This window comes from Eulemur rufifrons, chromosome 8, assembly GCF_041146395.1.
Source record: "Eulemur rufifrons isolate Redbay chromosome 8, OSU_ERuf_1, whole genome shotgun sequence".
Lineage (NCBI taxonomy): Eukaryota > Metazoa > Chordata > Mammalia > Primates > Lemuridae > Eulemur > Eulemur rufifrons.
This window is the reverse complement of record NC_090990.1, coordinates 52,019,373-52,045,380: the sequence shown is the minus strand read 5'-3', so window position 1 is coordinate 52,045,380 and position 26,008 is coordinate 52,019,373. Positions and strand designations below refer to the sequence as shown.

The 26,008-nt window shown below is 45.2% G+C and overlaps 1 protein-coding gene across 3 annotated transcripts in view; it reads left to right on the top strand.

Moving 5' to 3' along the window:
• WLS (Wnt ligand secretion mediator) overlaps positions 1-26,008 on the top strand; it is a 123,002-nt gene that overhangs the window by 83,609 nt on the left and 13,385 nt on the right. For 2 of the 3 annotated variants that reach the window (XM_069478059.1, XM_069478058.1), the window contains 2 exons: positions 5,016-5,169; positions 16,162-17,134. In XM_069478059.1, the coding sequence (XP_069334160.1) occupies positions 5,016-5,169; positions 16,162-16,271 (264 nt within the window). In that variant the 3' untranslated portion in view covers positions 16,272-17,134. Of the gene's footprint in view, positions 1-5,015; positions 5,170-16,161; positions 17,135-26,008 lie in introns of those variants that run through there. The other variant, XM_069478057.1, reaches the window with a different exon arrangement.

Genomic DNA, 26,008 nt, shown 5'->3' with positions numbered 1-26,008 from the left:
TATATGTCTTCCTAAGTTCTGTTCACATCATCTGCTTTGACCTGTAACAGTGCTGTGTTTGTATCAGGCTGTTTGTTTATAAAGCCTTGGAAACTTTGCTCTCCACTCCCAATGCAGAACTATTTCAAACTCTGAATGAGTTTTTTATTCCCCCAGCTGCAGCTCAAACACCCATATTCAAACAAGGGTCTACGGCCTGACTTCTCCCTTGGCTGACTCCCTCGTGTGACCAAATACTTTTTGGTTCCCTCAGTCCCTCAGTAATGCATGGTGACACTTAACACAGCCAGATCTGCAAGGCCGAGAGAGCACAGAGCACTTCCTGGAGGAGCAGGAATCTGAAGGAAGGTGGGTTGAGGCATAAAAGGCAACGCTGAGGTGTGTTCTGAGGAAGGCAGAGAGGCACTTTTGGGCCGAAGGCTTGCTTCTGCCACTTGGCAAGCTGAAGTCGTCCTCTCCCTTCGTCTCGTCTCTGCAGAGAATTCCTTCCACCTGAAGTCAAGAGGGACAGATTCTTAAGGCAGCTGCATGTTGTCAGAATTTAACCTTATACACATTTAATTAGCATACTTTTTAAAGCAAATGAAACCATCTTCCAAGGAGCATAGTTTGTGGCTTTTCTTTGGAGAAAAAGATTAATATTCCATTACCCCGGTATTTTCTAACATAGCTGGCTTTTTATATCTGCTGCGACAGTAGGCCCGGAGTGGATTTCAACTCTAAGGGGACAGCAATGAGGCCTTTTGAATTCCATTAGCTCCTCACATTCCTCCTGCTGGTTTTTTTTTTTTTTTTTAAGGTTTATTTATAGACATCTAAGACGTTTTCCGGCATAACTCTCAGTGTCCCAGGTACTGTATTAATATAGTCATCAGAGGATTTATTTTTTAATGTCATTTTGGAATGTCAGAGCAATGAGCTCACCTGAAAGAAAACCTATTGGGTAACTTTTTGAAATGGATCCCAGCCTTAGGTAAAAGGAATGTATTAAAACCCCCATTATACTCTCGGGCTTGCTGGGAGAGCTTGCATTTAAGCCCCATGAAATATAATGCGCGGGGATCTCGCCAGGATATTGAAGCTCTGAGGCCAGGAATGAAAGGCGACGGGAAGCTGTGGAATGCAGTGACCTTGAGGCTTTGTAGCTGGGTACCGAGGTGCAGTTTTTTAATGCTTGCCATTTTAATGGCCTCAGTCATAGCAACCAAGAGATGGTACATCACAGTCTGGTATTTCAGCCCCTTCCCTCTGGAAAAGAAAGAGGCGTTCCATTTAGAGGTGGCAGCAGTAGGGAACAGAGGGGCAGTGCAGGGGAGAAGGTCACCGACCTTCACTAAGGGGACCCCCAGGTGCCTGACATTCAGGTCAAGCCACATGCAGCAAACTCCCAGAGAGCCTGTCCCCAGCTCTTTTGTGTGTGTGTGATCACTTCTTTCTGTTACTTACAGAGGAAATGTTTCCGGTAAGAGAGCCTGTGTCTGGGATTTGGAAATCTTGTTGTTAAGTGGAATGTTGGTTGTCAAGACTACTGGGTGTAAAAGGATTTGACCTTCACTTGGCTCCAGGGGTATAATTGGGTGGTTTCACACAAAAGTAAATTGTTCAAATGTGAAATCAGGAAAAACAGGGACTTTTAGAAATAGGACTTATGCAGAGGGTGAGGTTTTATTTTGGAGGGGGTGGTTTTTGGTTGGGGCTACCTGATTTTTCTCTCTGAAAGTTACAAGGGGGAGACTGTCACCTCCCTGCCTTGGCATTAGTAAGGTTTTGGATTTATAAGGCCTGCTCTGTTGTGAAGCTACGTATTGTAGTACACATTGGTGGGAATGTGCTCAGAGCTCAGGGTGTCTCAGGCATGAATAATTGAGAGAGGAGAGGGGAAAACACAATCCAGTCTCCAAACAGTAAGTAGAGTTACTCTGTCTATACTGTTCATTTATGCAGTTCAGCTCTTTGCCCATGGAAGGAAGTAATACATTTACAGATTACAAATTCAGTAGTATGGGTAACTATGCAACTCCATTCTAAACAATGGATTTGTGCCAGGGCAAATATGAGATGGGGGCATGAGTCTGAGAGTTCCTCAGTTGGGCTCAACTCCTGTGTACCCCTCATAGTGTGGGCATCTCATTCCAGTGGTTCTACTGTAACATTATATTTTATATATAAATCCAGTTTACTGTATACCATATATTACTATGTCTAGAATATATAGTGCATATATACTCTACAGGCTTGAATATACAAACCTGTGTGTATATCCTGTATAAATAATGTATATTATGGGCAACAAAGTAAATTTCCAAAGGAAATTCGACCTTACCTTAGTTGTGTTATGTGCTACCTTCAGAGACCAACCTACCTTTGTGTTGTATAGTGGTTAAGAACACCTTCTTCTGGAGTCAGAGCCAGGACTTTCTGGCTGAGCAATCTTGGACAAGATACTATATCTCTGTGTGCAACAGTTTACCCATGTGTTGAATGGAAATACTACCTACCTACCTCACAGAGTTGTTATTAAGACTAAATGTCTTTCACATAAAATATAGTGCCTGGCACATCATTAGCATTGAATAAATGTTAACTGTGGTTATCCTTGTTATGAGTACAAGAGAATCTTAGCTTTGCTACTATTTGTGTTAACCACCTCTTTTAAGTGATAATAAAGGAAGATAATAGAGAGCAATATTTAAATGAAATAACACTGTTACCCCTTGGCATCTCCTCTCACTTTCAAGCATAATTATGATTTACTATGGACTGCAATATTTTCTCTTTACATTTTTGTCAGTTACTTCTTAAGTGTGGCTGTTCTGTCCCCACTTTCTACCTTCATGTATTTGCACTGGTTTCCCTACACATCCTTACACTTTGACCCCATTCATTCAGCACGTATCTGGTGAGCACCATTGTGTTGTACCAGGCTTGCAGGTTGGTGTTTCCTTCGATGGGTCAGTCATGCTAATCCTAGCAGGAATCAGTCATATTCATATTGTCAATACTGAGTATTCCCAACCTACATCATAGGAAGGAGGGTCTCTTCCTGGTCCTTCTCCTAGACGAAGGGACCACTGCCTTAACAGATTTAGAAGAACTGCCATATTCCATCTTGTAGCTCACCCAGCCTTCTGCCACCCCTTAATCAAATACTGAAGAGTTCCCTGTGTTGTGACAGCTGACACATGTATTTCCAGGAACTATCTTAAAGCTTCCTTTCCCCTTCCATTATATGCATTAAAAATCATTGTTAAGATGCTTTAACAACTATAATTTCTATAACGTTAGGATAGTCTATGGTTAAAAGTAAGAAGAGTGACCTTTGGAGGCATTTCTAAGAAGTCTTAAGTAGCTTGAGCACTAGTATTATACATTGTCCTAAAATTAGTAATGGTTATAAAATCCTTCTTTACCATAAACACTTCTGGGCTTGTTTGAGCTCAGGAGTTCTAGACCAGCCTGAGCAAGAGCGAGACCCCCGTGTCTACTAAAAATAGAAAGAAATTATATGGACAGCTAAAAATATATATAGAAAAATTAGCCGGGCATGGTGGCGCATGCCTGTAGTCCCAGCTACTTGGGAGGCTGAGGCAGGAGTATTGATTGAGCCCAGGAGTTTGAGGTCGCTGTGAGCTAGGCTGACCCCATGGCACTCTAGCCCGGGCAACAGAGTGAGACTTTGTCTCCAAAAAAAAAAAAAAACACTCCTGGGCACTTCATATAAAATGAATCATTTTCCAAAATAAATGAGTTCACAGTGGTGGTTTGTTTATGATTCACAAAAATGAACAATTATATATCACCAAGGCCAAACTAAAACTGGCAAGTCTGTAATCGGTTAGCCTGGTTAACTGAAACTCCAGGTTTTTCAAAAGGAAATGACTATACATTCAACCTTTTTTAGGCCTAGGGCCCCAGTGAATCATGGGTTATTCAGGGGTTACCGAATGAATACAGCTCACGGTATACTAAACAGGAGGTGAAATACACCTGCTTGTTAAAATCCTTAACATTTTGATCTAGCTTGCCATCTTGCAATTTAGAAGTGGTTCCTATAGATGGTTTATATAACCCAGCCTCATTCAGCTGCCACAGAAGCATTTATCCCAATACTTTCTTTTATTCCCATTTAAAGTTTCCTATAGCAAGCAGAAGTGGTCAAAATCGTTTCATTGATTTCAGAGCTGGTACAAATTACTAGTCACTCAGCTCAACAGCTCTGCTGACAGTTCTTAGTATGATATAATCCATATGTCTTTAGGCAGCCCTTAAAACAATTACTAGGTCATTAACACAGACAAAAGCAGCTTCAAAACTTCTCTTGCAGAACTGCAAAGCATGTGAATCCTTCATAATTACCTTTGTGAGTGACTTACCTGGAGGGACATTATATAAATAACTAAGAATTAATGAGTGTTTACTGTGTGCCAGGAAGTTTCTAGAAATATTTTTACTTAATTCCCTTTAATAACCCTGCAAGTTTTTATTTTACACTTAAAAAAAACTGAAGTTGGGAATCTTCATCTCACTTGTCTTACATTAAGCAGTGAGTGGGAGAGCCTGGATTTGAATTAACCTGCATTCGTTGAATACCTGTGGTGTATCAGGTGCTAAAGCTACGGCAGCCAACAAAACAGAACTGGTTTCTGCCTGCAGGGAGTTTACATCTAACTGGGGAGACAGCAGAGGAGGGATTACCATTGTGCATAAGTGCTGGGCTCAGACACAATTTCTTTAACCTAAGGATAACAATGAACTGCTGTTTTTAGGAAGAGACACTCCCCAGGTGATACTAATGTGTAGCCAAGGTGAGAACCGCTGGCTGTGTCTGCCACCTAGAAAGCCCCTGCAGACCTTAATTTACACTGGAATGATTCGGATTAAGAGATGGAGTCTTATGTGGTCCTTCACTTTTCCTATAGTGAAAGAAGAAATCTGGTTTCCAAGTTGGTTGATTCCTTTCCTGGTGTTACATTTCTTCTCTGTTCCAATCGAATATCACTGTCCTTTTTCCATAGGTGACCGAAGGACATTGGAAATGGGGTGGCGTCACAGTCCAAGTGAACAGTGCCTTTTTCACAGGCATCTATGGGATGTGGAACCTGTATGTCTTTGCTCTGATGTTCTTGTATGCACCGTCCCATAAGAACTATGGGGAAGACCAGTCCAATGGTGAGTTCCAGTCTCTTTAGCACAGCTCGATTCAGGATAAGTAGGCTTCTGTCTCTACAAGATGTGAATGGCTAAAGCTCTGAGTTCACCGGTTGAACTTTCCCTCCAGTTATACTCCTGAAACTGGGAGACAGTGTATGAACACCCTGAGGGACTCCAGAGCCCTAAGACAAAAAGCCAACACAAGCCAGATATCTCCTGAAGTCCTCATCTTTTAATCTCTGAAATACATTGAGAACATTGCATTCTAGCCTAAAATATGCCCTGAGTTTAGTACAAAAACCAAATTTGCTTTCCTCAGTTTTTCGAGCAGCACTGACTGTTGGGAAGTGTGCCACGTTTATCCTTCCAGTCTGTGAAGCAGGATCCTAAGATAACAGGTGGAAGGAGACTGGGCCCTGAGCGTTGAGGATGGAATGGGCTTCATTTTCCTTCTGCTGATTTTTCTTCTGGGGTGCTTTTTGACATATGTCCAAACCAATAGCTCTTCTCCTGTCCGCAGAACCTTCTTGTCCTTTAGTGCTGGCATGTGCTGTCTTTTCCTATCTTACAGTCACAGAACCCTGAGATGTGGGTGTTTCAAGTAACCTGAGAGAATTTAGCCAGTCTGGTCATTTTATAGATGAGGAAACTGAAGCCTAGAGAAGGGAAGAGCTTGCCTGGGGTTTCTCCACCAGCCACGACAGGGGGAAATGCTTATCACTGCCTAGGCCGGGGCTGTGAGCATGGACTAGGTGACCTGCTAAACAGCTGGTCCAATGGATCCTTTTTCTGTTTGGCTCCACCCTTATTCCTTCTCTTTTTCCCACCTGCTTAACCTTAGCCATGGGCTTGCTATTCCTACTTTCTCGAATCAGTGCTGCTGCCCTTCATTCTGTCCTGCACGGAGACCAAGGTAGCAGCCCCATAGAACCAAGGGTTGGCCTCACTTTTAGGAAGTGCTTGGTGAGTGTGTGTTGAATGAAAGGATTGCATATCCTGCCTCCTTCTGGGCCTGATGAAAAAAACCTACTCATCTTTTGGGCCTAGTTAAAATGCAGCCTCTTCCTTGAAACCTATTCCTGATCACCCCAATTAGAATCCAGCAAATTACATTCAGTGGAATATTGTTTCCATGGGCTGTTGACAGGTTTAGGTCATCAAATAAGTTTGAGAATCATTGGGTTGATCAAGCATTAATAAGGCTTTCACTGCAAGACATCTTAATGCCTTTACTGTAAGTCTTTTAAAAAGAGGTGGGAGTAAGAGCATTTCCCAAAATTATGAAACCCTTTGGCCCTGGAACACTTTCTTCAGGCAGTATATCTTTTGGAATCAGAGTCCTAAGGAACAGGCCTGGGAGAACACGATTCCACTGTCCCCATGGCAGTCACGGTGTAGAGGCGGTAGATGAGTTTGCCTGTGCCTTTGCTCTCCTGCTGGAGCTAGTCCTTAAGGATGCTTTAAAAATGTTGGATTGAAGCTTTAGAAACCAGAGTTCTTAGATTAAGCTTCATACTTCACAGAGAGCCAGTGATCTGGGGTGTGGGGTGATGACGTGAGAGATGGAGACAAGAGGAAGTGAGAGGGGGGCCCTGTGCTGAGGGTCAGGGAAAGGGGAGTGGTCTCAGCCACCATCTCTCTCCATATCATCCTTGCCACCTCCATCCATGCACGGGCATCCTGGACGTGAGCTGTCTCTTCCCTCCCACCCTTTGACCTCTTTGGAGTAAGACTTCTTGTCACCCTCAGTTTCAGGTCCATATCTGGCCATGGGTGTGGGGTCAGAATAGAGTTTCGGCTTACCTGCTCCTTACCCAACTCTTGGTTTGGCCGACTGCCTTTCTAGAAGGCTCACGAGCTAGGCTGCCTTCTGCTTCCTTTCCACTGCTAGCACTCGGTGTTTTTACTGCATGCATGGAAACCTCTCGAACAGTGGACCTCCTCAAGCCAGCAGCAAGGGATTCTGGGCTTGTGGACAAGAATCTTGATTTCATTTCATGGTCATCCTATTGGACTTTGACAGAAACCACATGGCCCTGTCCTTGACTTGAGTAGTTGGAGTTCCTGCCTCCCAGGGAAATACCATGTAAAGCAACCACTGGACTTCCTGGACGCCGGAATAGTAATAATACTAAAGGGTAGTAGCTATTGAGTACCGACTATGTGCTACAGCACTTTGTGTACCTGAACTCTCCTGATTGTGTTTGCTGTGCAACTGTTGACAAACCTCTTAACCCTCTGTGTACCACTTCTCCCAAATGTATGTGATCTCTTAAAAGTCCTTTTGATCTATGAAATTCTATGGTTCTCTCTCTTCCTGTTGGCAAGGAAGGGGAAGAAGAGCACCTTCCGCCACTTAGTGCCAGCCCAGGAGGTGATACCTGTTCCAGGTAAGGGGCTTCCAAACACTGGTGAGAATGTGCCCAACTCTAGCACTGTTTTTGCAAGTGGGAGCCCAGAGCCATGGCCGCCCCTGCGGTGGCAGGATGACTACGTCCCACCCTGCCGGGCAGAGTCTTGAGCTGTGAGCCAGGTGTTAGGCAGCTCCCATCAGGGCTTCTGCACAACCACCAGCCTCCTAGGCTTGAAGCCTTATAATTGCGAATAGCACTTGATCTCCTCCCCGGCAGAATTCTTTTGTTGAAACAGCTTGATCTGTAATTTCACAGGAAGCTGCACAACTATTAATAGTTCTCAACAAGTGATCATATCCTCTGAATCCTTGGCTAAGGGGTGTTTGGAAATGTTCATGGATATTTTGGATGGTTGCTATGGCTGGGACATGCCACTGGCATTTAGAGTCTGGATGCTAAGGATGCTATTAAATGTCCTGTAATGAGCAAAACAGTCCCTTTTAATAAAGAACTGTCCTCCCTGAAATGCCACTAGAGCCCCTCTTTCACAACGTTCTTCAAGCAGTTTGGTGAGCAGACTCTTTGGGAACCTTATGCTGATTGCAAGCCCAAAAGCCGCACGATTTCCGATTCCCCAGTAGTGACAGGATCATCTGTGACTTCACAGCAGCCCATGAGCAGCTTGTCATGCCCTTCACTTTCCTGCGTGGAGCCATGACCTTGTGCGTTTGGAAGGGGTCTGGAAGGGGTCTCTTTCATGCCTCCCTGATCATTTTCTTTCTCTGCTCTCTCTACTCTTCCTTTGTCTCTTCATCTGCCACCAGACCACACAGCGTATCCTAGGAATTGTGGAGCATCTGCCAAGATTTCAAAGCTCCTTGGAAAGATGTAGTTTGGAATCTTCCACAGAAACCTAAAAGGTGCCCTGTCAGGAGGGTACACTGTATTTTTAAATTCTCTGCGTCTCTGGATGACATTCCGTGTCCTCCCCCAGCCTTCTCATGCTCCTGTTCCTTTCTCATGGAAAGTTTTTATTTTTAAGTGGGCTTGGGCTTTTCTCTTCTTGCTTTTAAGGTCCAGAGCCAAGAACTCAGATCTCTCACTGGGGGAGAATGAATCCCAGGTGTGTGGTGCTTCGCCTCCATGAGCTGAATCCTGGATGAATCGCTGGAAAGAGCCCATTTCCAGGAATTTAACAAGTAGTTTCTGATGCCAAAGGGAATAAAATTAAAAAAGGGGAAGATAACCCCTGAGGAGGGTCATTTTGTTTGGGAGTTAGAGATGCCGAGAGGTGGGTAGGAAGGAAATGGCAGCGTCGAGCACAGACTTCTGCCTCTGCCTTTGGGTCATGGAACGGCCAGAGAAGAACCAAGCGGGCAGCAGGTACAAGAGAGGGTCGCTTTCCAAAGAGCGTTTTCTCTCATATATTTCTATTTCTCTTTCAGTATATGGATCAGAAACACCCTTTACAGAGGAACCACTGAGCACCTTGGTACTTAGCTTAGTACTTGGTACCTTAGTACTTAGCACTGTGCTAGGTTGGATGAGATGGAGGGAGGTGAAGCTCAGAGGAGTGACAGAGATACACTCCTTGCTCTCAAGGAGCCATTAACCTGGTCTGGGAGACAAGATTTTTTCATTTGCCTCCTGAAACGTGGTAGTGTGACTCCAAGCCGGAGTGCTTCACTGCAGATGGCGCTGTAGGAGTGTGGCGCTCTGGGTTCCTTCCCTCCTGTTGGTTGACTGACCACAGCTGCAGTAGTGGTGCAGACATGTTCACATTAACCGTTTTATTTATATGCATATAGAACTATATGTAACTTTGTGTATATACATGTATGTGAGTGTATACACACACATACATATTTTTTTTAATTCAGCAAAGATTTTTTCTCTTAAAACCATTTACCTCTTTATTGACTTAATTTATAAGCAATAAGACAATTAGTGAACTGAGTCTTATGAAGTAATGAACTTACTGCTAATTTGTTGAAAATACTTTATTGACTTTTAATCAAAAGATAGATAAATAAAACAGACTTTTCATATCTAAAACTTTTACATCAAATGATTTTTTAAATCCTCGAAATTACAGAATGCGTTTTAAAGAACTGCTAATTTTATGATTACAAACAGATAGCTGATCTCTTAATGAGAATTGTTGTGAATGCAGGAAATTTTGAAAAATTGTATTGATACATAATATTTTATTTTAGGGATCAATATTTATTGATCCCACAACTATGTCCGTATGATTTATACATATTTATAGGATACGTGTGATACTTCAATACATGCATAGAATGTGTAATGATCAAGTCCAGGTGCTTAGGGTATCCATCACTTCAAACATGTATCATTTCTCTGTGTTTGGAACATTCCAAATCTTCTAGTTATTTTGAAATATACAGTACATTGTTGGTCACTGCAGTCACTGTTATTAGAGCGTACTCCTTGCATGTGACTGGACGTTTGCACCCACTAACCAACCCCTCTTCATCCCTCCCTCCCGCCCACACTCCCTTCCCAGCCTCTAACAACCATCACTCTACTCTCTACCTCCATGAGATCAACCTTTTTAGCTCCCACACATGAGTGAGAACATTAGCGAAGATATTTCAGTCCTTTTTCCTTCAAGGAGCATTTACATTTTCTGCCCTGCTGCTGCCTTTTTATTAAACTTGTTCTTTTACCTGTTGCCATAACCAATTTGCAAATCACTCTGGGTGCCTTCCCAGGCAGAAATGAATCCCGGCAGGCGGATGGGAACCCTTTTCTGGGAGAGGAAGCACCAGCTCCGGGGGGCGGCAGCAACACCCCGCACACATGAGGAACAGGATGAGCACACTCAGTCACAGCTCACGTGGGAATAAAAAGTTGGAGCTGCTGATGAAGTCAGACAGTTCTTGATACTAGCTTTGATTTCTGTGTGCCTTTGTCTGTAAAATTCTTAGCAGAATGTTTTAGACAAGAAAGTGAGAAACAGAATTCCTGACTGGGTGAAGATGGCAGAGGCACCGAGACACCCTCATTGCCACCCACCTTCCTTCCTGTTTCGGTTCACACCGCGTCATCTGTCTAACGCGCCCGCTCTCCTGGGAACAACGGCAGCCACCCTGGCCTCTGTGTCTCGGGAGCTACCGTGTGACGTCAGTTTTCCTTGTGGAGGCTTGCGAGGGCTCCTGCCACTTGTGTCATAGGAAAGGAATCCTTAGCTCCTGTGGACTCAGTCCGGGTTTGAGTGGAGTCACGAGGCTTTGACAGTGCTCACCCCCTTCACTGAGCTCATTCCCCTGGTCGTGCGTTAGACGACCTGCCCACGGCCAGCCTGGCTTCCTTTGATGTCTGTGAGCACTGACGGAACTGGTTTATCACCAGGGCCTGACCCAGACTCTACAGTGGGTCTCAGAAGCCTTTCTCCATTCCCCAGGGGAGGTGAGAACCAGGTGACAGGCCATCACCAGCCTGGCACCTCCTGCTCTGCTCTTTGTTGTAAGGTATATTCTGCCTCCTGCCACTCCCTGACCTGTTGTTCTATCACTGGCCTGACCTTGCCTGGCCCAGTCAATTAAAATCATTTTTTCTGCGTTTTAGAATCAGTCATCCCACCACGATGGAGGCATCTCAGTCACCTTCTTGGGAAGACCTTTTGGCTTCCTAAATGCATAAGTTTGGTGGAGCTGCTATAACAAATACCACAGCCTGGGTGGCTTAAACAAAAGAAACTTATTTTCTCACATTTCTGGAGGCTAGAAGTTTGAGATGAAGGTATCAGCAGAGTGGTTTCTTCTGAGGCCTCTTTCCTTGGCTCATAGATGGCTATCTTCTCCTGGTGTCTTCACATGGTCCTCCTTCCCTCTGTGCATCTGTGTTCTGATCACCTGTTCTTTCAAAGGACAGCAGTCGTGTCGGATTAGGGCCCACCACAATGACCTCATTTTTAATTCAATTACTTTTTAAAGGCCCTATCTCCAAACATAGCCATATTCCGAGGTACTAGGAATTAGGACCTCACCATATGAATTCTGGGGAGTGTGGGTAGGGGAGACACAATGCAGCCCATAACACCAAGATTTTACTCAAAACTTGTAAGTCTTATTGTGTCCCCCTCCTTCTTGCAGTTGCTGCCCAGCACTGAGTGTCTGGAGTGTTTGGAGGTAGATAGGCAATCACTGATGCCAAGACTGGTATAAACCACTTCTGGTTGACAAGGATTGAGAGATGACTGGACCTGGGTTTCCTAAATGCTGTCCCACCACAGCCACTCTGTCCCATCCTCCAAAAGGGATCCTCAAAGCCAAGCCATTCCAAGGCACATCTGTTTTCTAGCTGAGAGTTTGTCCCTAAAGGCCAAAAACCAGTGAGGAACATCAGTGCTGGTAACCTAGGCTAGACCTAGCCATGCAGAGCAGGGAGGACCTGGACCTGTCTGCACCAGGCAAATCTCAGGTGTTTTAATGAGCACTTACTATATGCCAGATACTGTGCTGGGTATTTATTTTCTCTTAAAAAGAACAAAACAAAAAAGATTGAAAAACCTACCATCTACTATTTTATTTTTAAACAATCATACTAACACCAAAAATGAAGGGCTGACAATCTGAGAGTGAACAAAAGTCCTTTGTATGGAACTAATTTAGCCTTACATATCTGCTGTGAACCAGGGACTTCATTACAAAAAATTATTATCTGAGCTTAGCTTTGAAGGTGAATAAGAGAGAGATTGGTGTAGGCCTATAGACAATGCCACAAAAAAGAATGGAGTCATGAGTATTATGGAAGAAACAAAAGCTTTCAAGGTACAAACAGATGGTTTGGAGTCCTGGCTGCAGCTCATGCCATGTATGACCTTGAGAAACAAATATGAACTCACGGAGTGAGAGCTCTCTGGCTTCTGGCACTTGGGTAACGGGGTGTTAATTGGCCTTGGTGGTTGTCAGGATAGAATTCGATAGTCTTTACTAATATTAACGACCTCTGGTAAAACCTCTGGTCTCTCCCAGAATCTGTGATACAACCTCAGAATGAGCATAGCAATTGTCCTTTTTGTTGAAGTGACCACAGATACACAAATGATTGTCATTAACATGCTGCATGTCTTAAGAAGCTGTGTCCAGGCCGGGCGCAGTGGCTCACGCCTGTAATCCTAGCACTCTGGGAGGCCAAGGCGGGTGGATCATTTGAGTCAGGAGTTTGAGGCCAACCTGAGCAGGAGCGAGACCCCGTCTCTACTAAAAATAGAAAGAAATTATATGGACAACTAATAATATATATAGAAAAATTAGCCGGGCATGGTGGTGCATGCCTGTAGTCCCAGCTACTCGGGAGGCTGAGGCAGGAGGATTGCTTGAGCCCAGGAGTTTGAGGTTGCTGTGAGCTAGACTGACGCCATGGCACTCTAGCCAGGGCAACAGAGTGAGACTCTGTCTCAAAAAAAAAAAAAAAAAAGAAGCTGTGTCCAGTGTATGTGGCTTTCTTGGTCCTCAGTGGGCATTGCAGGCAGTTATGACCAAGCAGCAGCTGCACAGCTGTGGACGTGACACCACGCATATGCACCCTTCGCCATAGTCCTTTCAGATGAAATCAGTGCCAGAGATTGGTCTCATTTCACAAGGGTTAGGAAGAAACAAGCCTTCATCTAATGTTAATTAGCTGAGATGAATTGACATCAGAACCAGGGAGAGAGATTTACTGCAAACTTCAGAATTCTTTTCATTTTTGTTCCTAATTTCTTTTTCTCTTTTTAAATCTTTTTCCCCCACCAGTAAGAAGTATATCACATTTTCAGAAGGGCTTATTTTTTTTGTCGTAGATGGGAAGAGACTTTGAGCGTGTTTGTGCACAGAGGAGCAGGAGCCAAGGGAGGGGGAAACTGCCAGATGGAGCAAGACCTTGGCAGAAGTAGGAGGCGAGGGGACGTGGAGACACACGGAGGGTTCTCCACTCCTGCCATGTTACTGCCATATTCCCACGTCCATTCCCTAAGGGGGAAATTTGGCCTTCAAGGTACAATCAAATCACATGTGCAGCATAGATTTTGCTACACAGAGTCCCATTGATCTGGGTCCTCATCCAGCAAGTTTGAGAAATTAATGATGCCACAGTATCTTCACAGCTTTACAAAGAAATGTAGGGCATTCTAGGCCCCTGACAGTGCATTTGGCCAATAGCCATAAATAACAGCTCTCCTAACTGTCAGGGTACTGATTTGTGTGCTATAAATTCATCAGATACAAAAGCAAAATTAGAATGCTAAACAATTCATCCGAATTATTGTATGTATATGTTTATAACAGTAACACACTGCATGTGGACTTCACGCTTCACTGGCAGGCTCACTGGCTGCTGGAAAGTTGAATATTTAGGAAGAGGCAGCAGAGCCTGAAAATTGAGAGCCTAGATCCTGGAACCTCATTTCTCTGGCTTGGATCCCACACCACTATTTGCCATCTTGGGCCTTGGGCAAGTTATTTAGCCTCTCTGTGCCTCAGTTTCTTCATCACCAGGATGGGATGATGACAGTAGTGCCTGTTTGGAAAGGCCAGTATGAGGATTAGATGCATTAATATTAGTACAGTGTTTAAACTGTGTCAGGCATGCGGTAAGTACTGTAATCTAGATACGTGTTTAAATAAGGAAGCGAAGGCAATTTTGGCTGTTTCTTCCAGTGATCTGCAGGATCATACACATTTTCTAGGATCTGCTAATTGGAGTCACATTTTGGGTTTAAAAAATTAGCATCTTTGGTTCAAAACCTGAGTAGAGTTACTCTTTAGTGTCTATTTCCAGAAGTCTTCAGAGAAAGGGATTCCTTGGGTAAACACTTAAAGATGCCAAGGGTTCCCTGGGATGGGCAGGACTCATGCAGACATGCAGATGATGAAACCGGCTTTGCAGCTTTGATGGCTCACCCAGATATCCAAATCCAGAGCTAGCTTTGACCAAGAAATGTGAGGCATATACTGCATGTGCTTGACTGAGGCGTGGACTAGAAGTTGCTGCAGCAAGAATGCAAGTTATTATTGGCCTGGGAAAATTTGCTCGTTGTACAAGTAATGGTTCAGCTTGGCCCAGGGCAGCCCCAGGTAGAGCCTCTCACTAGCCTTACTTTACGCCTGTGCTCTGGCTCAAGGGCAGATGAATTGGGATGTGCTGGAAGCTGGGCTGATGCTCCGTTAGTACCTTCTTTGCCCAAACAGCCCCAAATGCCATCAGCAGTCCTCTGCAGCAGCTACAGGCCCTGCTTCCGAGACTAGGGAGTCTCTTGGATAGAGAGCTGCAGGCTGGCATTTACTAGTAGGACTGATTTTGCTGTGCAGCCGTGGAGAAATGGGTCTATAATGAAAAACCAATACTGTGTGGCACATGTGAAGGGCACCGGCCAAGCAGCCTTCAGGGTCAGTGTGTGGGGTGACCTCCAGGGTACTAAGGCCATCAGACTCATCGATGCCCAGCAGTTCTTAAACTAGTGACAAGACAGTATTCCTAAGAGTAAGGCCAAGCCTTCTTTTAATTTATGATATGGAGTCTCAATGGAAAACAATGTTTATTTACCTAATTCTATGCTTTGAACTGGGCAAAATTTCAATCCCAGAAAATATGAGATCATATTGTATGTGCACAATAGGAAAATCACAGACACAAATTTAAGTTTTTATTCCCCAGACCCCAGTCCAAAATGCAAATGGGCGTGTCCAAGCGCGCCCTCACACACAGCCGTACTGAGCATGATTGCTTCTGTACATGTTCCATTTTCCCTTTGCTAATCATACATTCCCTTAATTGTCTTACGGAAGGTAGCAGACTTTAGAGGTTTAACTTAGAGAAACTCATTTTTTTTTCCCTACTAATTGAGAAAAAGCCACATTATTCCATCTTAGCAGAACACCTCTGCCCACTGCTGATGAGTTCAAAACACTGGTGTGTACAGAGTCCTGCAGGGCAGAAAGAAAATTCAGAGCATATTTCTGGTACTTTTTTCGTGGAGAAGAAAGCCTCTAATTGTTCGTAGGTGTATTAGGTTTCGTTCTTTGCCCTGTGCATTGATAGATATAGGCAGGTCTTGTTTGTCTTCACATGTCATAAATCTGTAAATTACACAGCGAACGTGTAGGTGCCTGCCTGTCCGTCGGAGGCGCGTTGTCCTGGCCTGTCCCCTGGCTTGGGCCTTGGAGCCACGTTCCTTTCTCGGCCTCGTAGCCCGCTCTGTCGTGTGCCTGCTCCCCACCTGGGGCAGTTACCTTCCTTGCCTCCCAGCCCCCTCATCTGTAAAGTTGGCACGACCGTAGTGCCCACCTCAGAGGGCTCTTGTGAGGATTAAACAAGACCATGGATAAAGCGATCAGAATAGCATCGGGCACAAAGTAAGCTCTCATTAAATGTTAATAATTGCTACAAATAATAACAGCAGTGAGCTAACTCATGTGTCATTGATGACTGTTCTCTGGGAGCCAAAAATGATATTAAAAAAATTCTGCAAAGTCCCAAGTGAAAAGGTTGGGAGTAAGCCCTTGTTTTGGATGTCGCGTGCCCTGGTTTTCTCTGTGCGCTCTGAATGAGAAAGAGGGCTGGCGTCAGGGCGGTTGTTAATGAGATGAATCCCAGCTTGCTTCTCCTTCCTCCTTGAACGCATCTAACACCGAAAACCCTGTTTCAGGCGATCTGGGTGTCCACAGTGGGGAAGAACTCCAGCTCACCACCACTATCACCCACGTGGACGGACCCACCGAGATCTACAAGTTGACCCGCAAGGAGGCCCAGGAGTAGGAGGCTGCAGCGCCCGGCGGGGACGGTCTCTCCCCATCTCAGCCCCTCTAACTAGAGTGGGAACATGCCGGAGGGAGCCCAGTGCACAAACCAATGCCTCGTGTCTCTTAGCTGTGGTTCCTTGGACCAGCGGCGTGGACATTTGTTAGTTTGCCTTCTGACGGTAGCTTTCAGAGGAAGATTCCTGCAGCCACTAATGCATTGTGTATGATAACAAAAACTCTGGTATGACACGTTTTCTGTGATCATTGTTAATTAGTGACATAGTAACATCTGTAGCAGGTGGTTAGTAAACCTCATGTGTTGGGGGGTGTACTCCTTGGGGGATGGTTTGCACGGATGGGGAGTGGCATATTTGACTTTTTTCCTGTTTTAGATTCTAGGATAGATTTTAACATCCTCTGCGGCCCCGGTCCACGACAGGCTGGTGTCATACATAGTCTTCTCACTCCTGATCCATGACCACTTTTTTTCCCCTATTTATATCACCAGCTAGGCTACTGAGTTAATATTTAAGTTGTCAATAGATATGTGTCCCTATTTTTTGTGGCATAATATAAAATAACTGAATTTCATGAGAAGGTCTGTTCCACCAGGGGTATTTCAGCTTTGAAACCAAATCTGTGTCTCCAGTACTAACCAGTCTGTTGGATATGGGTTTTAAAAAATGTTTGCTAAACTACCCAAGTAGGATTTATTGTATTAAATGGCCTTTGGGTCTGAAAAGCTTTTTTAACCTCTTGCTTAAAATGTGTTTTATTTTGATAAGATGCTTCAAACAGCCTCCAAAAGTGTAGATCCGATCGTTTAAATAAACCTGTATGTATATGCATAGATGTATATGCACCCCGTCCTGCTCAAACCAGCACACATGCATGCAGATTCCTTTCCAGGTTAAGTCTAGGGGGTGGGGGAAAGGGTGGGGGAAATAGCTTTATGAAGAATTAAAGTATTTTGCCATCATATCGAAGTGTTTGGGGACAGTATCTATTCTTGGAAAAAGGGTGACATTTTTGTACTGGGTGGTTAAACTCCCAGACTGGCAATGGCTACTCATAGAACATCATATTCTTTAGAAGCTACCCCCCCCAACTTCAGATTTCCCGAAATAGCCTGTTTCATTGTATGTTGATGCTGTCATTGCAGAGACAACATGGTATAGCAGAGAGAAAGAACAGCTTCCTGTCAAAGGTCTGTCATTTACTAGTTGTGTGACCTCATTCAGCCATCTGACCTGGTGGTTTCCTCACCCACAAACTGACATCATAAACTTTAACTGCTTCACGGGGTCACAGGCAAAATTAAATCAGTTCGTATATATGGTAAAATGCTTTGTAAACCAGAAGCCATATAAGTATGTTTTTCTTGGAGTCTAAGACCAATTTCATGAGTGTCTTGTTTTGCAAACACTGATGCCTGGAGGTGTGGGGCACAGTCCATTTAACTCACCACTCAGCACCCCTGGCCTTTCTCTCCCTGCTGTTGGCCAAACTACGGTAAGCAGTGACGGTAGGGAATACTTTGGCTGTTCTCTCCTAGGCCTTTTCCTAACCTGGCAAACACTGCATGGTGTATGATCCTGGGCACTCAACAAACAGTTACCGGCCACCACTGTGTTGCCAGGAGTCAAGTGTAGCTGAGGAACTCAAAGCACTGCAAGTGAGCTCCTGTCCCAGAAGATGGAGGGAGAGCCTCTCTATCTTCTGGGATGGGCAAAGGGCCTTTAGAAGAAGTAGGATTTTACCAGGGCCAAAGGGCAAAAGGATCAGTGGTACAAAGATCAGAGAAGCAGCGAAGCATGGAGAATGTTCGGGTAAGGATGGTCATAAGGCCTGGCTGACACACAGGAGTGGAAATAGCAGATGATGAGCTCTGTGCATCTGTGAGCCAGAAATAGAAGGTTTTCAGTGCCATGGCGAGAATTGCTAGACTTGGCCTTGGGTTTTAGGCAGAGAAGTGACATGATCAGAATTATTACTAGAGCTGGAGAGGCAGGACAAGCCCAGACGAGAGAGCACAAAGACCAGAAAACCAGGGAAATAGCAGAGGTGGTAGACAAGGGGCATTATTTTGGAGATAAAACACACAAGGTGTGCATGTTAAGAATGTGGGCTTCGTGGAAAGCAAGAGCAGAGTCAAATTTCAAGCCCCTGCTGGGTAAGGGAATGGTAAGGCCCCTGAAAGAATTAGAGATTCCTAGATGACAAGTGTCAGTGGGTCCCTTACTCAGAGTTCTATCAGTAGTGGAAGCCAACTTTAGCAGGCTTAGCCAAAAGAGGGACTAGAACATTCCTGGGGTAGCTCATGAATCCGTGGAAGAGCTGAGTTCACCAGAACGAGTGGGACGACGGTAGCTCTAAGGGACCCCATCACCAGGAATTCATGGACCTTTTCCCTAGAGCGGTACCATTTACAACTAAGTCTTTGTCCAAGTCTTTGCCTCTCCCACTTCAAATCTAGGAGAGAGTATCTGGTTGGCTCAGCCTCAGGCAGGTGCTGTCCCTGTGCCAGTCATCTATGACCAGGGAGTCAGATCAAATGGCTGCTAAGGGCTCACCCTGTGGATTGGGGTCCATTTCCAAGGAACGGAGAATTCGTGTTGAGGTAAGCAAACAACCAGAAGGGATCTAGCACAGTGGGCAAGATGATGAGTTTGCATTTGCCTGGGCTGGGATTTAAAAGCCATTTCCGGCTGGGTGTGGTGTCTACCAAAAAAGGAAAAAAAAAAAAAAAAAAAAAAACCCCAGCTGGGCATTGTGGTGAGCACCTGTAGTCCCAGCTACCTGGGAGGCTGAGACAGGAAGATCACTTGAGCCCAGGAGCTGGAGGTTGCAGTGAGCTGCATTGCCGCCACTACACTCTACCCAGGGCCTGTCTCAACAAAAACAAGGCAACTGGGCACCCCACCTCACAACTCCCACCCCTTGAAAAATAAAAAAATAAATAGAAAAAAAAAGGCATTTCCTAGAGGAAATGACACGCTAACTATAAGACGTGAGGGGTCCAGCAGACCCCTTGGCAGCAGATCTGGCAGCCGTTGCCGTAGAGAAGAAGTAGAGTTGGGCAGAGCATCAGAGCACCAAGAAAATGTCCGGCGAGAGTGCGAGCCAGGCCTGGCCACAGTCAACAGCAAAGGGGAAGAACATGAGGTAGATGAATCAGAGAAACGCGAGGTGTCAAAGAACCCAAAAAACAAAACAAATTCATGGAGAAAAAAAACAGAGAGAAAACAATGTTAGACGCCCTGAGAGGTGCAGCAGCATGTAAGGATTGGGTAAGCCTATTGGATTTGGGAGTTTGCATGTGCGTGACCTTCTCAAGTGGCAAGGGCAGAAGGTGGCCAGCAGAGGAGCCGCCTATGGGCAGTCGTGCTGGGAGGAAAGGGGTAGGGTGGCAGCTCCAAGGGGAACCAGAGTGGAGGGAAGGTTTGTGTACTTGAGTCTGCAGAAAACTGAACTGAGTCTGTCAACCTGAGGGGTGAGATCCGGCATGAAGGAAAGACATGATGAGCGAACAAAAGCCACAGGGGAAGTCAGAGATTTGGGATCAGAAGCACAAGTTGATGAGTTAGCATTGAAGGAGTGGGCAGAGGAGGGCACTTTCACCTTGAGACAGGAGGGAAACAACAGATGGACGGTGAAGGAGAACTTGAGGTCAGAATGCGTTAGTGCAATTGATTAGGCTCGGCTTGCTGGTGCATTCTGACCTTCATGAGGCTTCACCTGTGTCTCCTGTATGTCACACTCCTTCTCGTCCTGTTGTGCTGCATGGTCCATGCTGACTTCTGCAAGCTGCTCTTGCCGTCACGTTTTGATACATGATTGATTTCACTGTATAGGGGTAACTCACTTTCTGAGACTACATCAGCGGCCCATTTTCTCTGACATGAGAGGGGTCTTCCAGGCACATTTTGAACCATTTAGTGTGAGGAGCTTCCCGTCTCCTGTGACCTGCGCTGACCTCTTGGGGTTGAGAACGCCCTTCAGTGCTGAGACCAGCCCTTTCTCTGTGACATTTACCCATTTGTGCTGACGGAGCACTCCTGCAGGTCCTGTCCCACTCAGGTCTTGCTGTCCCTGGGCTCAGTGTCTCAGTTCCTGAGCCCCCCCTCTAGACACAGTTTCTAGAAAGTCTCCCCTTACTGCTTTCATGTTAACTGCACCCTAGTTTCTCATTGTTCCAAAATGCAACATTCAGACCACAGTACTGCTCCAGCTGGCACAGATGAGTGTGAAAACATCACTTCCTGTACTAGGGCTCTATGTCCTGAGAAAATGGCACAGGATTTTTTTTAAATGTCCACATCTTACTTTTTTGCTTTTCCTGACCATGTAACCACTAAAACATTTAGAGTTTTAAAAATTAATATTATCAATACCTTCCTCGGTATTTGGCAATATTTCTTAACTTAATACACACCCCTGATATATTTTACTTTTCTCACACAAAAATCCAATAGGCAAAGGACATCTTTAGCTTTTAAAATAAACACAATTTGAAATATCAGTAAAAGTGGTTAAGGCGTTTCCGAGTACACAATGGATTGGTTCCAATTGCTGGAGAGTTTACAAATATATATTCACCAGAAAAACCTCCCTTGGCCTGGGCCTCTCTCTCCTTTGCCCAGATCTCTCCCTCACACACACACACCCATGAACATACGTGCACACACACCATGCACACACATGCACACATGGATACATACAATGTACACACAAGAAAAAAGTTTAACAGCAGTGATGTATCTGTAACTTCAAAGTTGACGTATTTCCCCTCAATACCACCTCCGCAGCCGCAGAGTGGAGATCAGGCTTCACAGGGAAAGAAGTGAGGCTCAGAGAGGTGAAGGTCACATTGAAGTGCCAGAGTTGGAACTAAAAGGAAAACTTCAGTCTCTGAACTTCGCTGTCTTTTCAGTAGCATATTTGCAGCAGAAGAGTCAAGAGTTTTGTTGTGAGCTGCAACTCTCACTCAAGCCAAATGACCTTACTGGGAGATGTTATTCCAGCCTAAAACAAAACAAAACTAAACTGCCTGCTCTTCCTCTCCATGAATGGCAAATGTCTGCCCTCTTCTGGCCAAATGTAGAACGACAGCTATAACTAGGCAAATCCTCAGGACAAAAGTCAGACCTTGGAATTTGGGGGTTTGTAATCCCTCCATGATAGTTACTGCTTTTTAGTGAGTTCTGGTCCTGGCTGTGCCTCTGCCTCTCGCTCTGGGGCCCTCAGAGCAGCTTCGCTCTCCGCCCTTGAACTAAGTGATTTCTGAAGTCCTCACCGGCCCCGATTCTGAAGAATCAAAGGCAGCCACCCTATGGCAATACTGGGAGCCTGATGGAGACCTGCCGTGGGCGATGTGCGGGCACCGCAGGCTGGGGCTGGTAGTGTAAATGGATCACGTGAATGTATTGATTCTGCAGCTCCACAGACCCCTTGTCGTGGCTCATGGCCTTGCCTCTTCTGAGCCTCCGCGCTCCCCCGGGTGGCTTCTGTATGCAGAAACTGTTCCCAGCGGGATGGGTCGAGCTGGGACGGTCTTCTCTGCCCCCCAGCAGGACCTCTCTTCGGTTAGGGATGCTCAGAGACCGAAGGGGAGCTGGCTGCACACAGGCGCGGCCAGGACGCGCGTGCCTTCCGCGCGCACCGTGCACGGCGACTTTCCTCGCCTGCCGACCTCACAGAAACGCTGCACAGGCGACACACAGCGCGCTGGACAACAGATCCAGGCTCCTCCAAACTGAGAACCACGTTGTGAGGATTCTGCCTTCTTGGAAAGCTTGACAAAGGAGGCTGCTCCCGGGGCGTAGGCAGGATTTCTGAAATAGCCTTTGTGCCTCTTAGCTTGGATCCCTCCCGAAAGCAGACTCGGAGACAAGGATTTGGGTGCAAGCGGTTTGCTTGGAAGGGGACCTGGGAAGCACTGCGAGAGAATGGAGGAGGGAGGCTGAGAAGGGAAAGCCAGGGAAGGCCACCACCCTGGAAGCTGGGACAGTTTGCTTCATAGCCGGGGGTCACCCCTGGGCTCCTAGCCACGTGGAACTAGGGCCAGCTCAGGGAATAGGGGTGGAGCATCCATGGCCTCTGCTACATTGTTTTTATCTGGTCTCAAGAGCAAAACAGTCTTAAGGCAAAAACTTTGCAAACATACATTAAAGAATAAAGAAAGAAATGTAAACTTTTCATAATCATACCACCCAGAGATAAATACTATTACATTGTTGGAGTATGCTCTTACCCAAGGTTTTCCATGCATATATGCATATATATATATAGAAAATTAGGGTTGTATTATATAGAGAAAATAAATATTTCTGGAAAGTGTTATATAGCCTGCCCTTTTCACAATATTCTATAACTAGAAAATCTTTCCATGTTATTAGTTATCTTCCAGAACATGATTTTAATGACATTATTGTAGTCTCTAATAAGGATGTGTCATAATTGATTACTAATCCTCTACTGTGATACATTTAAATGGTTGCAGTTTGACTATTACAACATATGTTGAAATGAACATCCTTGGATATAAAATCTTTTTTTGTACAATTTGGTTTTTGCCTTAGTGTCAATTCCTAAGAGTAAAAGATCAATTATTCATTTGTTAAGTATATGTTGAGCGTCCCATTGTGGGCCAGGTGATAAGTACTTGAGACAGAGCAGTAAACAATGTCCCCATCATCACAGGGTATATTGACCTGGTAGGGACAAGTGGGGAGAAGGCAATAGGGGATAAACAAATACGGTGACAGTGATAAAGGCCGTGGGAAAAAAATGTGTGCTGGCAATGTGCCAACAGCAGAATGCGAGCGCCTGTGGCTCCACAGCCTTGCTGACACCGTGCCATTCTGAAATTTGCAACTTCAAGAGGCAAGAAAAGTCGAATTTTGCATTTACTTCATTACTAGTAATATTGAACATGTTCCATATTCCCATGAGTTTATATTTCTAGGTTATCAGTTCAGATTCTTTATCTATTTCCCTCTGACATTATGATTTGGGATATCCATTTTTTGTCTGTTACATGTATAGCCAAACGTTTCCCAATTCGTCGCTTGCTTTTGATTTTGATGTTTACTGAGATACGGAGCTTTTTAATTTTTATGTAAACAGCTTGCAAATCTTTTACAGTTTCTATCTTTGCTTTAATGCTTAAGGAAATCTTCCCTAAGATTATAGAATAGTTTACCCATATTTTTCCTAGTTTTTAAAATTTCCTTTTTGTTTTCTAGTTTTCATACGGAATTTGTTTTCCCGTAGGAATCTCAATTAAATATTTTTCCCAGATAGTTACCCCCACATGATTTTTTTGGATAATAACTGGGAAGAACAGGATTTTAAGCAAGCCGGGGAGTAGGTGACCCTGGAGCAGTGGGAGGCTGAGGCGTGGAACCCTTCCAGCCACCAGTGGTGCTGGGAGGTGCCAGCAGGAAGTACATACAGCACTCGGACTCTGCTCCCCAGGGGCTCCCTGGGAATTCACCTCCAACGCTGCCAGTGTGGGTGCCAAGGAAACGCACCGTCTGGGAAGACGGACTTGCACTGTGGCCCAGAGGAAACACGAGCACCACGGCAGGGGCTGAGTGAGCTGAGGAGGAAGTGGGCAACGGTGGCCACCTGGCCACTGTCCTGGACCTCCCAGGGAGCTGCCCTTGGAAGCATTCTGCTCCTCTGTGCTAGAGTGCAGGGGAAAGGCAACCGGGCCAGAAGCTGATGGCTGCATTGATTGGATGACAAACAGGGACCACATGAGCTGCCTCTGTGAGCAAAAGAGAAAGCTGTCAGGATCCAGAATGAGGGACAGAGCAGAAGGTCGTGGCTAGGGCTCCAGCACTACAACTAATTGCTGTGTGTCCGTGGCCAAGTTGTAGGACCTCGCCAGGTGTGGTTTTACCAAATCACAGATTCTCTCCATCATAACACATTGAGCAGCACTGCGTAAGGATACCCACGCTAGACTTCATGGTTGGGAGAACAAGCTGCAGTTGTGCAGAGAAAATTTGGGAGCGTGCACAATACACTAGCTGGCTGCAGAGGAGTGAGTGTGTGGGGGTGGGGGAGGAAAACAGATAATTAGAGAAAGAAAAAGGGTGGGAGGAAGGGAAAGAAGGGAGGGAGGGAGGAAATAGGAAAATAAGTTGAGAAGAATTCAAACCTAGATTTGTTGTGAGCTGAAATTTCTGCCAATCATTCTAACCTGCACACAGGGAGTGGGAGGCGTAGGAGCCAGTCATAGGTGCATGGTAACCTTTTCTCTCTCTCTCTCTCTCTCTCTTTCTCTCTCTCTCTCTCTCTCTCTCTCACTGGCTCAGGAGGGACAGACTGTTAGCCTTCAAAATTAACATTTAAAAACCACTCTTGCACAGAATTAGTCACGGCTATTTGCTGCCCTCTGCTGGCCAAAATAAATAATGGCTGCATTGCAAAAGAGTTTTATTTGATTGAAAGAGCGACATTATTCTTCCACTCAAGAAATATTTATAGAGCGCCTATTAAGTACCAGGAACTGTTCTAACACAGACCAGTAACCAAAATAGACAAATACCCCTGTCTTCGTGAGACTTAATAACAGCAACAATCATAATATCTAACATGTGTAGAGTCCTTGCTATTTATGTGCCAGGTAGTATTTTAGTGACTTCATATTTATCAACTCATTTAATCCTCAAATCAATCCTGTGAGGTAGGTACAATTATTTTCCCCATTTTACAGATGAGGAAACTGGGGCACAGAGAGGTTGAATGATTCTCTGAGGTCACACAGCTAGGGAGTAACTGAGCCTGGTTTAACTCAGTTTGGCTCCAGAGCCTATTCTTAACCACTCCATACACTACATTTCCCCAGCAAGTTCTGGTAGATGCATCACTCTTCCTGCCCAAAATATGGTATACATGGCATCGTTATTAGATGGAAAAGCAAAACACTGCTCTTCTGGCTCAGCCACTCATTGATCCCAGCCACTGTGTGGGCGTGAGCCAGTCCCTTACCCCACCAGGTTGTCAGAGAATTAATACATGAGAAGTGTGTACTTACAGCTGGGGCCCTGCCAACTGTTATCCCTGTCCGCCTCCCTCCCTGACGCTTTGCCCTGGGGGCAGGAAGTCAAGGAAACCCAGGAGGGGCTGAATCTCTGAGCTGCTGCCCCAGGTCCCCGTGGTCCCAGCTTCTGCAGCTCAGCATTAGTGGGCAGGGGCAACCTGGAGGTTAATGATGAAGCCCAGGGAACTTCCCTGTTGGCAAAAGGACAGCCCCAGGGAGAGCTGGCAGCCACGGTCCAGGGGGTGGAGAACCCCAGTCTCCAGGGAGGGTGGTATTAAAATGCCAGCGACTGCTGCTGGGGAAAGGGGGAAAGAGTAGCGGAATACAGGAGGAGTGGGGCAGTCCTTGGGATTGTTTAGAAGTCCTCGTTAATTTTTTAAAAATCAGGTATGCCCAACCTCAGGCAAAAATATTAATTTTATAAGAAGAGAAGAACATATTTTTAAACTTTGTTTTTAAGAAATGCCTTCAGAAATGATGTTTTTAAATGGCAAATTTTAAAAGTATTCTGTTATGATATGATAGCCCAGAATCTTCTCTTGTCACCAACGTCTACATAACAACAGTGATAGCTACCCTTTATGAAGCACCGATTGTGTACAAGCACCTCCCAGCAGTTCCATGATACAGGTACTTCCACTCACACCACTTACAGACGAGCACACTGAAGCTCAGAGAGGTTAAGTCACTTGCCCCAG